At 59.5% G+C, this 10,194-nt stretch overlaps 1 protein-coding gene across 2 annotated transcripts; it reads right to left on the reverse strand.

The window, feature by feature from the left end:
• Positions 1-296: 296 nt before the first annotated feature.
• Positions 297-3,684, reverse strand: LOC101680602 (asialoglycoprotein receptor 1). 2 transcript variants are annotated; one of them, XM_013060426.2, is made up of 9 exons: positions 3,465-3,684; positions 3,168-3,251; positions 1,785-1,901; positions 1,576-1,671; positions 1,424-1,495; positions 1,234-1,320; positions 994-1,145; positions 806-912; positions 297-696 (listed from the first exon to the last, which is right to left on the reverse strand). In XM_013060426.2, the coding sequence occupies exons 2-9, from the start codon at positions 3,232-3,234 to the stop codon at positions 540-542; spliced, it is 855 nt and encodes a 284-aa protein (XP_012915880.1). In that variant the 5' UTR covers positions 3,235-3,251; positions 3,465-3,684; the 3' UTR covers positions 297-539. The 2 variants fall into 2 exon arrangements, with proteins under 2 accessions (XP_012915880.1, XP_044939179.1); XM_045083244.1 differs by lacking the exon at positions 3,465-3,684 and adding an exon at positions 2,737-2,816 and having other exon boundaries at positions 3,168-3,228.
• Between the last annotated feature and the right edge of the window lie 6,510 nt (positions 3,685-10,194).

Below are 10,194 nucleotides of genomic sequence, written 5' to 3' on the forward strand. Positions count from 1 at the left end.
CTCTGTCCACTGAAATGCATGCAGCAGACAACAATGAGTTTCATTCAAAGCCCTTGAAGCCACGGACACATGAGGGGGGGGCATAGGATTCTGGTCCTGGGGACTGCTGCAAATGCAGCGGTCCCCAGCAATGGGTCACCTTTACAGGGGAGACTCCGAACAGGACCCTACCTCCCACACCCGTAAGCACCAAAGCCCAAGGGGTTCCCACCAGACCCCGCGGCCTGCCCCAGGCTTCCAACCCACCAGCCCACTCCTGATTCCCAACACCCAATAACCAAACAACGCAGGGCGCGTTTCGAATATTTCTGTTCTTTTTACTCTAAAAAAGGTTTGGCCATACCCAGCAGGCTGCCGCTGGTGACAGGGTTTCCATCTCCCCGCCCCTCCAAAGGTGACTGCACGCTCCTTGGACGTCTTTCCCCTTCCCTTGCAACCCTAGATCGCCTCCCCACCAGGCGGTGGAGGAGGCCCCCAGCACGGGAGGGTCACGCGGCCGACGGAGGCATTGAGGAAATAAATTAGGGGAGGGGAGGCTCCTAGCTGGCCGGCTCCAGAGGCGTCTCGCACACCCAGCGGTAGGGCCTCTGGCACACGTCGTCGTTCCAGCGGCCGTCGTCGGTGAAGTGTGCGCAGTCCTCGCCTCCCCCGAGCCCGTGCCCGTACCAGTCGTCCGGCTGCTCCGGCCTCCAGTTCCTGCCGAGACCAGCTGCTGTGCGCCCCACCCCCTCGCTCCGCCCCCCAGCCCCGGCCCGCTCCAGCGAAGCCCCGGGGACGCGCGGCGCCCGGGGACGCGCACACTCACTTGAAGCCAGTCTCGTAGTCCGTCCCGTCCACCCACTTCCAGAGCCCGCTCTGGTCCGTGAGGCCCATCCAGGTGTTCACCGGCCCCATGTGGTGCTGGACAAACTTCTGCGGAGGGGGAGGGGCGGTGAGCGCGCCCCGGAGCCCCCCCCCGCCCGCTCCCCCGCGCGCGAGCCCCGGGCCGCTCACCTGCTCCTCCCGGGAGTTGACGACCACCAGGTGCGCGCTTTCCAGCTGGCAGTACCGGTCCGCGTCCGGCCAGGGCTTCCCGGAGCGGGAGAACCAGTAGCAGCTGCCCTCGTACTCCAGCCAGTTGACTGGGCAGCAGGTCCTCGCCGAGCCTGAGGGGCAGGGGAGGGAGGAGGCGCTGAGGCGCGGCCCGCAGGGAGCCGGACGGCCGAGCGCGCCGGCGCCCCCAGCGCTCCTCACCATTGCCCTGCAGGACGGCCATCTGACAGCTCAGGCTGCGCAGGTCCGACACGAACTGCTTCACGTGGAACAGGAGGCCCGAGTGATCTGGGGGGGAGCGAGGGCGGGGGTCGCGACGTCGCTCACGCGCGCGCCACGAGACCCCAGCGTGGGCCCGAGGGACCCGGAGTCCCACATGCTCGTGTCTGACCTTCGCTCAGATCCTGCTGCTGCTTCTCCAGCTGGGACTCGAGCGATTTCATCTTCCTGCCCACATTTCCTCCTGGGGAGACACCTGCTCAGCGCCCCCCGCGTCCCTAGCGCCCACCGCCCGCCCCCCAGCTCCAGCCCCCGCCCCCTCACCTTGGCTGCTCAAGGCCTTGACTTCGACCTCCGTGGTCGCCGTGAAGTTGCTGAACGTCTCTCTCAGGGCCTGCAGCTCCCCCCGCAACTTGGAGTCTGGGCAGGAGAGGGTGTGCAGAGGCCGAAATGAGGGGCCCGCGCCCCCCAGCACAGAAGCCCGCCCTCTCCCACCCCTGCCCCCCCCCCTGGTCCCCTGCCCGGGTACCCACTCTGGGATCCGATGACACAGACGACCACCAGCAGCAGGAGGCCGAGGCCCAGGGAGAGCAGGAGGAGGCAGGGTCCTGAGCAGAACCTCCGGAACAGCGGCTGCGGGGGCCGTGGCACTAGCAAGAGAGGACAGCAGGGTCTCGGGGACACAGGGGCACCTGGGCCGCTCAGGGGTCCCGGGAGGAGAGCGGGCTAAGGCTCCTCTCCAGGGCTTGGAGGAAACATATGGATTAAGAAACCTGGGTCGGGGGGCCTGGGGGGCTCAGTGGGTTAAAGCCTCTGCCTTCAGCTCAGGTCATGATCTCGGGGTTCTGGAATCGAGCCCCACATCGGGCTCTCTGCTCAGCGGGGAGCCTGCTTCCCCCTCTCTCTCTGCCTGCCTCCCTGCCTACTTGTGATCTCTCTCTGTGTGTCAAATAAATAAAATCTTGAAAGAAAGAAAGAGAGAGAGAAAGAAAAGAAAAAGAAAGAAAAAAAAGAAAAGGAAAGAAAAAAAAGAAAAGAAAAGAACTAAATCTGGATGGTCCGGACCCGAGGGGCCAGAGGCAGCGGGATGCGGGGGCACCCAGCCTGAGCCCTCCCCAGCCCGCCGGGGCCCTGAGCCTTTGCTGACACCTAGTGGCCGGACTGTGTCACTGACGCGAATGAACCCCGTCCCCGCCAACAGGTTCCAGCTGGAGTCGCAGGAGGAGCGCGTGACTGGCTGGGGTCCCTGGGCGCACCCCCGGCGGGAGAAGGCTGGGAATAGGGAGGAGGTTTATTCCTCTCCCCCACGAACCCAACTCCTCTGGCTGCGCGCAGAGAGAGAAGACCGGGTAACCAGAGCCCCCCAAGCAGAGGACCCCGGCAGCCTTTCCCCACACCCATCCCCAAGGACCCTCCTGCTCAGCCCAAACGGCATCCCTGCCGGCAGGAGCAGGAAGGGGGTGTCTTTGTGGGCCGGGGCCTCACCATCCTTGGGTACTTGGTCTCGCAGCCTCCTCACAGAAGTCTGACCGCTGGACCCAATGGTCCCAGGGACCCCGGCACTCCTGCTCACACACATTCTCCAGGTGTTAGAAGGAAGAAGGGGGGGCCTGAGGTCCCCCTGGTTACTCCTGGACCTCCGGATCTGCACACCCCGCCCCCACGCCCCTGGGCTGTGGGTGATACCGCTAGGCTCAGGAGGCCTCTGGAGGCCTGGGAGTCCCATCACTGAGAAAGGGATTCCAGCCCCACAGCTGACACCCCCACCCCAAGAGGGGCGGCTCAGACCGGCTTCTGGTAAGTGGGGCAGACCCAGAGACAGGGTCTGGGGTCCCCGAAGGAAGCAGGAGCCGAGGCAAAGGGGCCAAGGCCACCTGATGCTCACCTTTCAGAACTGGAAGGAGGTGTCCCCTTACCTTGTCGGAGCTGGTGGTCATTGTCCTCGCTGTCCAGATGCTGAAGATCTTGATAGTCATTTGTCATGGTAGGGCTGGCTGGACCTGGGCCCAGGACAAGGCGGGGGGTTAGGGCTAGGGCTGGAGCCGAATGGAGCCGGCCTGGGGCATCCAGTCTGCTTCTAAATGATTGGTGGCTCTAGGAAAGCTTTCTCCCATCCCCTCCCAGGCCTGACATCCAAACTTGATCCTCTGAAGTCTTCCCACCCGGCACCCCCCGCCCCACTCGGAGGTCCCCTGGCTTTCTTCCCCTTTTACTTGCTGACAGTCTTGAGGTTGGCTCCTGGTCGTGCAGGTCCTAGGCTAAGAAGGGAGCTAGAGCCTGGAGCCTTGGGGTGCACGGACAGCCCTGGACGATGGGAGGGGACGGAGCAGGGTCCATACGAGGGCCCCAAGCACTGCGTGTCTGCGTGTCTGTGTGTCCCAACACTCAGAACCTGGCATCCCCAGTGCCCGGGACTTTGGACAGTAAACAGAGAGGGAAAGGGATTTGGAACTCTGGAGCTGTGTGGAGTGGGAGTGGGGGATGGGTCACCCCTGCCTTCCTCCCCAGGGAGGGGGACTCTCCTGATCTGTCCGCCTCCCCCTCACGCCCTTGCCAGTCACCTCACTAATTTCTGCAGGGTTTGGGATGGGGAGCCTGGCCAGGGGTGCACTCGGTCATTTCCTTCTGCCCCTCCCTCCTTTCATTTCCCGCTGCTACATTTCCCAGAATTGTCGGTGTTTCCAAATATCCCTGGCCAGGATCAGGGAGCCCCACTCTCTGCTTTTGCCCAATCCAGGCTCTGACCCTGGTATCTGAGCCTGGGCCCCAGCCTCCCGTGGAGGCGCAGCGGCCAGGCTCTCTGGTTTGGAACTCACTGGCTTCACTCTCCCAGGGAGCGAAGTCCTCCAGACAGTATGGGGGCAGGGGAGGGAGAGGCAGGAGAGCAGGTTTTCCCACCCCAGCTGGGACTTGTGCCAACACGCTCCCATTGGCTCCCACTGTATGCCCAGGCTTCTCACCCGTGAACTCCTCCATGAACCCCAGAACGCAGTCCCGTTTGCTGATGAGGGAACAGGCCCAGCAGGTCAGAGCTTACCCAGGGTTATAAAGTGCCAGGAAGGATCAGAGGGAGGTCTGGAAGGTAAGCCTCCCGACTCCGGACCTGTGCTCTAGCCCCAAAGAACCCAGACCCCGTCCATCACCGCGGCCGGGCCCTGGGGTCCCCAGAAAGCTGAAGTACAGACCCTCACGGCCCCACGGGGCATTCGGGGATGAGCGTGCGGGTTCAAATTACGTTAGATTCGAAACTGGGCAATACTAAAGATGTTCATTAGTCTTGCTTTAGGCCAGCAAGGAAGATATTATAGTCACTTCGAGGACAGAACTAGACTTTATCACGAGAGTCTTACGTTACATGAGACCCTTGGGGACACGGTCCTTGCATGAAATATGAAAGGCCTGGGTGCACCCTCATCTGTGTCCTGAAAAGCCCCCTGTGGTTTGCATGCCTGGGGCTGTCGCCAGTCCCCCTGGGGACTACGGGGCATTTGACATTCTCTGATATCATCACTCACAATCTGGTTTATTCAGGCCAACAGACCTCCGATGTTTCAGGCGCTATAGTGGCTTCTCTTGTGGAAGCAGTGACTGGGAGGCTGCTGGAGGGGACTTCTGCGTAACGGATATGTTCTGCTTCTCGGTCTGGACCCTGGTTGCACGGGTGGCTTCCATTGGTGAAACTGAGGAAAGCTATGCACTTAGGACTTGTGCATCCCTCTGCTTGCAAGTTACCCTGGAATACAATGTTTCCGAAATCTGGTTTTTACCTATATAAACACAATCCCCAAATCGACGGAGCAGGAGCCAGACGCACAGATCAGTGCTGGCAAATGCGTTCCAGAGAAATAGTGTTAGAACAGGAGTGCGAGGTGATAACACAGTGTGAAGAAAGCCAGACGAACCAAACCATGCGCTGACTGACCGGGCCCCTGATTTACAAGCCAGCCTCCTGCAAGACATCAGAGATGTAGTCTGCACAAACTACAAAGCAACCAGAAAGGAAAACTCTGCCACGGTGGTGTTGTGTTTATGCCGAGACTTCACCACCCCTTACATTTATTCCTTTAATAATATCTATTTTGGGGGTTCCTGGCTGGCTCAGTCCGTAGAGCATGCGACTCTTGATCTCAGGGTTCAAGCCCCACGTTGGGTGCAGAGCCTGCTTTGAAAAAAAGAGAGTGGAACTTAAATTACGCAAGGTCTTCAGGGACATAGGGCCTCGCGTGTTAATTCTCTATTGGTGAGTAACTAAGGAGCACAGACTTGGGGGCTTAAAACAGCACTCGTCTATTAGCTCACAGTCCCTCGGTGTCCTCTGCTCCCGTCTCACACAGCTGAGATCAAGGTGCTGGCAGGACTGGCTTCGTTAATGGAGGCAAAGGAGAACATGCCTCTAGCGTGTTCAGGTGGCTGACAGAACCCGGTTCCTTCCAACTGTAGGACTGAGGTCCCCCTTCCTTGCTGGCTGTGAGCCAGGGGCTGGCCTCCTCCCCTGCGGGCCACCCACGCTCCTTGTCACGTGGCCCCTCCATCTTCAAAGTCGCAAACAGCATGTGGAATCGTTCTCTTGCTTCAGGTCTGACTTCCTCTGTGCTTTTATTTATTTATTTATTTATTTATGGTAAAGATTTTATTTATGTATTTCAGAAAGAGAGAGAGTGAGCACAGGCATGAGCGGGGAAGGGGCAGAAGGAGAAACAGACTCCAGGCTGAGCAGAGAACTCAACATGGGGCTCCATCCCAGGACCCTGGGTCGTGACCTGAGCCGAAGGCGGTTGCTTAACCGACTGCGCCTCCAAACGCCCTCCTCTACGCCTAGAGAAGCGGGTCAGATTTCATCAGCGGTTATGAGCAAGAGACCACGGGGAGAGGGTGACAGCAGCACGTAGGGGAGCAGGGGCCGCCCAGAGAGCCTTGGAGGTCGGGCTGCGGATCTGGGAACACCATTCAGGAGCACCGTGGTCTCCCCATGGGAAAGGTGAAGCCCAGGGAAGTCCCAAGATCCTCCGCTGGGAGTGTGGCAAGCAAACATTAGCACGACATTTATATGCCTTCGTACCCCTAGTCTTCAGAATTCCACTCGGCGATGACACGCATCCCTGACTTGTCGCAGCAGGGGGATTTCTTCGCAGGCTAGCAACCGAAGCATCTGGCCCAGAGTCTGGATAGAGCGGAGCCACTGGCTTGGCTCTGGGGCGGGTGACACAGGAGGCTGGAGGCCAGAGGTCATCCTTGCCGCGGGGCCCCTCTCCTTCTACAACTTCGACCAGGGCTGCGGAATCTGCTGCCACATGACTCAGTGGCCGCTTGGTGGAGGCTGTGGGCCAGGGTGGCCGAGCTTGCCATGCGGGCCTCCCCCCACAGGGCCTGGGCCTCCCGACAACGTGGCGGCTGCCCCTCACCCCCAGAGCAAGGGATTCGGGAGCCCACGTTGGAAGCCACAGTTCCTTGCCCTTGGAGTTGATGGTCCCTCTGTCATTCTGCTGTATCCCTGTCCCAACCCAGGCCAGTGCGGGGTGGGAAAGCACTGCCCTAGGGCAGGAGTGATGAGAGCTGACAATACTTGGAGGCCATCCTGAAGGCTGGTGACGTGTCTGGAATTGGAAAGCGGGTGAATGTATCTTGGGGGACACGTGCTTGACAACATTTTACAAAGGGGCCCCTGAACAATCACGTTCCAGATGCTGGCTCTGGGCTCCGAGCCCCATGAAGTTGCAGGCATGGCAGATCCGTAAGTTCAACGGTGGCCTGGCCTTGGGGTTGGTGGCGGGTCTGAGGTGGGCTGCAGGGAGCTGGCTCCAGGAATCTGGGAGGCCGGAGGCCAGAGAGGGCAGATCCCAGGGGCAGGACTGAAGCAGAGGACGGGATTGGATCGCGTGATTGCTACCATGTGTGAGGAAGGGAACTGGCATGGGGGGGCATCGGTGCAGGTAAGGGGAGTCCAGAAGCTTGCTGGAGACAGGTCTGGTGTCCACAGAGGTGTCTAGGCTGGAGACACCAACAGGAGAGCCTTGAAAGTGGCCCAGGTGTGGCCCAGTGATGAGGTGTGCCTGTGAGACGCGGTGGGAAGGAAGCAGCCGGGACAGTCCCTGCCATTGGAGGAGGCGGAAGAAAGATCCCAGCACCGCTGGACAGACAGGCTGATGAGTAGGGCTGAGCCCAAGTGCCAAACTCAGACCTCCAGGGAGATGGGGGGAAGGGCCTCTGGGTGGCTGGGCTGAGTCAGGAGAAGCAAGTGCTTCTGGCAGGGGTGAAGCCCCAGAGAAGAGAAGGAAGGGCCCTGGAGGCTGGGGGAGCCCCAGGAATCAGGGCAGGGAAGCCGAGCAGCAGAATGCGGGCTGCTCTCCGATCTGAGCTCCATCGCCCTTATCTGGAGAGCGGGTTCAATGCCCGGCTCAGAGGGTTATTGCCAAAGTTAAGTGAGAGGCTGGGTGAAAAGCACTTAGCACGGGGCCTGGGACGCACTAGGTGCTTGGCACCTGCTAGCACAGCTAACAATCTGGATCCTTCTTCTCATCACTAGAGCACAGCCTACAGAGTTGGGTCAGCTCCCCACCCCCACCCCATCCCGGGGCCTGTGAATGCCAGGAAGGGGTCAGGACAGCAGAGCACGCCTCTCCCCATCTCCCGGAGAGTGGTCAGCATCTCCCCTGGGATAGAACTGGGGGCCTGGCGTGTTGGCTGTGTGAAGGCGGCCCCTCCACTTCTGTGTAGAAGACCTGAGGGGTGAGACCCGTCACCCTTCGCCCACCCTGGCTCAGAACACTTGCAAATTTGGGATCAGCCTGCCTGGCTCTTGCCCCAGGTCCCCTAGGGTCTGGACTGCCACTCACAGCGTCGGAATCCTGGGGGTAGGCCCCGGGGTGGGGGGTCAGCAAAGTCAGGCACCTGGAAAGCATCTTCAGGAGGTGACTGAGCTGGGGCGCCTGGGTGGCTCAGTGGGTTGAGCCTCTGTCTTCGACTCAGGTCATGATCTCGGGGTCCTGGGATTGAGCCCTGCAAGGGGCTCTCTGCTTGGCAGGGAACCTGCTTCCTCCTCTCTCTCTGCCTGCCTCTCTGCCTACTTGTGATTGCTCTCTCTCTCTCTCTCTCTCTCTCTCTCTGTGAAATAAAATCTTAAAAAAAAAAAAAAAAAGGCGATTGGGCTGATGAACAGAAGGTAGGGTGCTGACTTCTGAAGAGGGCGCCCTGTGGCTCCCCAAATCTAGAAGCTGAGCAGGGCCGGAGGGGAGGTGAAGCAGGAGAGGCTAAGGGAGTGCCTTGGGGTTGGGGGCTCAGTGCTGGGAGCTCCCACAAGGGAAAACGGTGCCCCTCATAGTCCCTGCTGCTGGGCTAGAGAGAACTTTCTCCGTCCTGGCTTCTCAGCATTGGACCAGCCAGGATTTGGGGACCCGGACCTGCACTCCTCTTTCCCACTTTTATCTAGAGGCGTCTGTTTAGAAAAAATTAAAACGCCCCGTTCCCCAGTTTTACTGAGCTGAGGAACAGACCAAGAGGCCAAGGGCAATCATGGGTAGCGCTTCATGGCAGGGGCGGGCTGTGCGCCGAGGACCTCACTGCACCAGGGACCGGGATGCCTCGAGGCAGTTACTGCTCCCAATTGTGAGCTGAGAAGCAGAGCTCCCACAAGGTGCACTCTGACCTCCAGCCACGGGACCTACCACCGCAGCGCCCGCCTGGCTCTCTAGCGCCTCCTGCCACGCCCTCACCGGGGCGCCCACTTGCCCCACTCCCACGACTTTGCAAGGCTCTGTCCAACCACGAAGGGCTCAAGTCTCTGACCCCCTCCTCTCTGCCTCCTTCCCCCGCTGCCTGCTCCAGTCCATGACCTCCTTCTGTCCTACGGCATCCCCTGCTTCCTCCCACCTCGCCCTTCCTCTCTCTCCAGCTGGCACACCAGTCGCCCTGGGCTTCCTCACCCTGCAGGCTGCAACTCAAGTGGTGTTCCAAGGAGATGCCTCTTTGAGCACCCCGTCTACACCCACAAAGAGGCGCACCGTGCTGCCACTGTCTTTGCTTGCTGCAACCATCGTCATCCTCGTGATCTGCATTCCTTCCCTTCCTGTGGTCCACGGTCCCCACTGCAAGGACCCCAGTGTCCCCGAGGGCCAGGACATCACACTCGCAGCCTTTCCAACGCTGCTTGGCACCCAGGGAGAGCCAGGTAACTATTTGTTGGAAGAAATCGAGGGGGAGTGAAGAAGGAGTCGGGATTTGAACCTCGGTCCGCTCAGGAATCTAGTGCGCCTATCCACGCAAACATACGGCCTCCTTAGCTGGCCGGGGAAGAGCTCTTTATAGATTTGGAAGAACACAAAACTGCCAAAGTGCTCCCCTCTGAGGAGTATATGGAATGAGATGGGGAGGGAACTTCTTTTTTTTCACCATATGCATTTCTATATTTATTTGAATTTTTATAAGGTACATGTACTCCTTTCATAATCTAAAAAGTGATGCATGCAGAATTAGGAGATTCTACCCCTTCTCAGTGAACTCTCCTTAACCCCTTCGATCCAGATGCGTTACCTGGCACACACCTTCCTCAGCTGATTTCTCCCTCCAGCCAATGGCTGAGAACATCAGCACAGCCTCAAACCATCTGCTCCTACGCAGAACCAAGCTAAAAGAAGGGTTATTTGAGAAACATTCTTGGAAGCAGTGCTTCTGGGCCCAGCAAGACATCAGAGTCACCTGGGAGGTTTCCTGAAGTGCAGCCCCCACCCCTCCAAGGGCCTGCCCCCGGCAGTGGGGCAGGGTTCTTTCGTTTAGAGCCCTTCCCAGAAGTTCCTGTGGGGCGATCCCCCGAGAGAACCACCAGATTAAGTGACACCCCGCTAGAGATCTCTACCACACTCCTCGGATCAGCCCAGGCCCCGGGGTGGAATTTCGCATCCAACTCTTAACAGCTTCTGCACTGTTCCGGGCTTAACCATCTTGACTCTA

The sequence above is a fragment of the Mustela putorius genome, unplaced genomic scaffold, assembly GCF_011764305.1.
Source record: "Mustela putorius furo isolate JIRA1106 unplaced genomic scaffold, ASM1176430v1.1 tig00000695_pilon_pilon_pilon, whole genome shotgun sequence".
Lineage (NCBI taxonomy): Eukaryota > Metazoa > Chordata > Mammalia > Carnivora > Mustelidae > Mustela > Mustela putorius.

Excerpts from the sequence above, each read along its gene's own strand:
- LOC101680602 (XM_045083244.1), bottom strand. The coding sequence starts at position 3,227 with ATGACTATCAAGATCTTCAGCATCTGGACAGCGAGGACAATGACCACC. Across the intron at positions 1,496-1,575 it reads CAAGGCCTTGAGCAGCCAAG|GAGGAAATGTGGGCAGGAAG; the intron begins GTGAGGGGGCGG and ends GTGTCTCCCCAG. Across the intron at positions 1,321-1,423 it reads GCAGCAGGATCTGAGCGAAG|ATCACTCGGGCCTCCTGTTC; the intron begins GTCAGACACGAG and ends GCTCCCCCCCAG.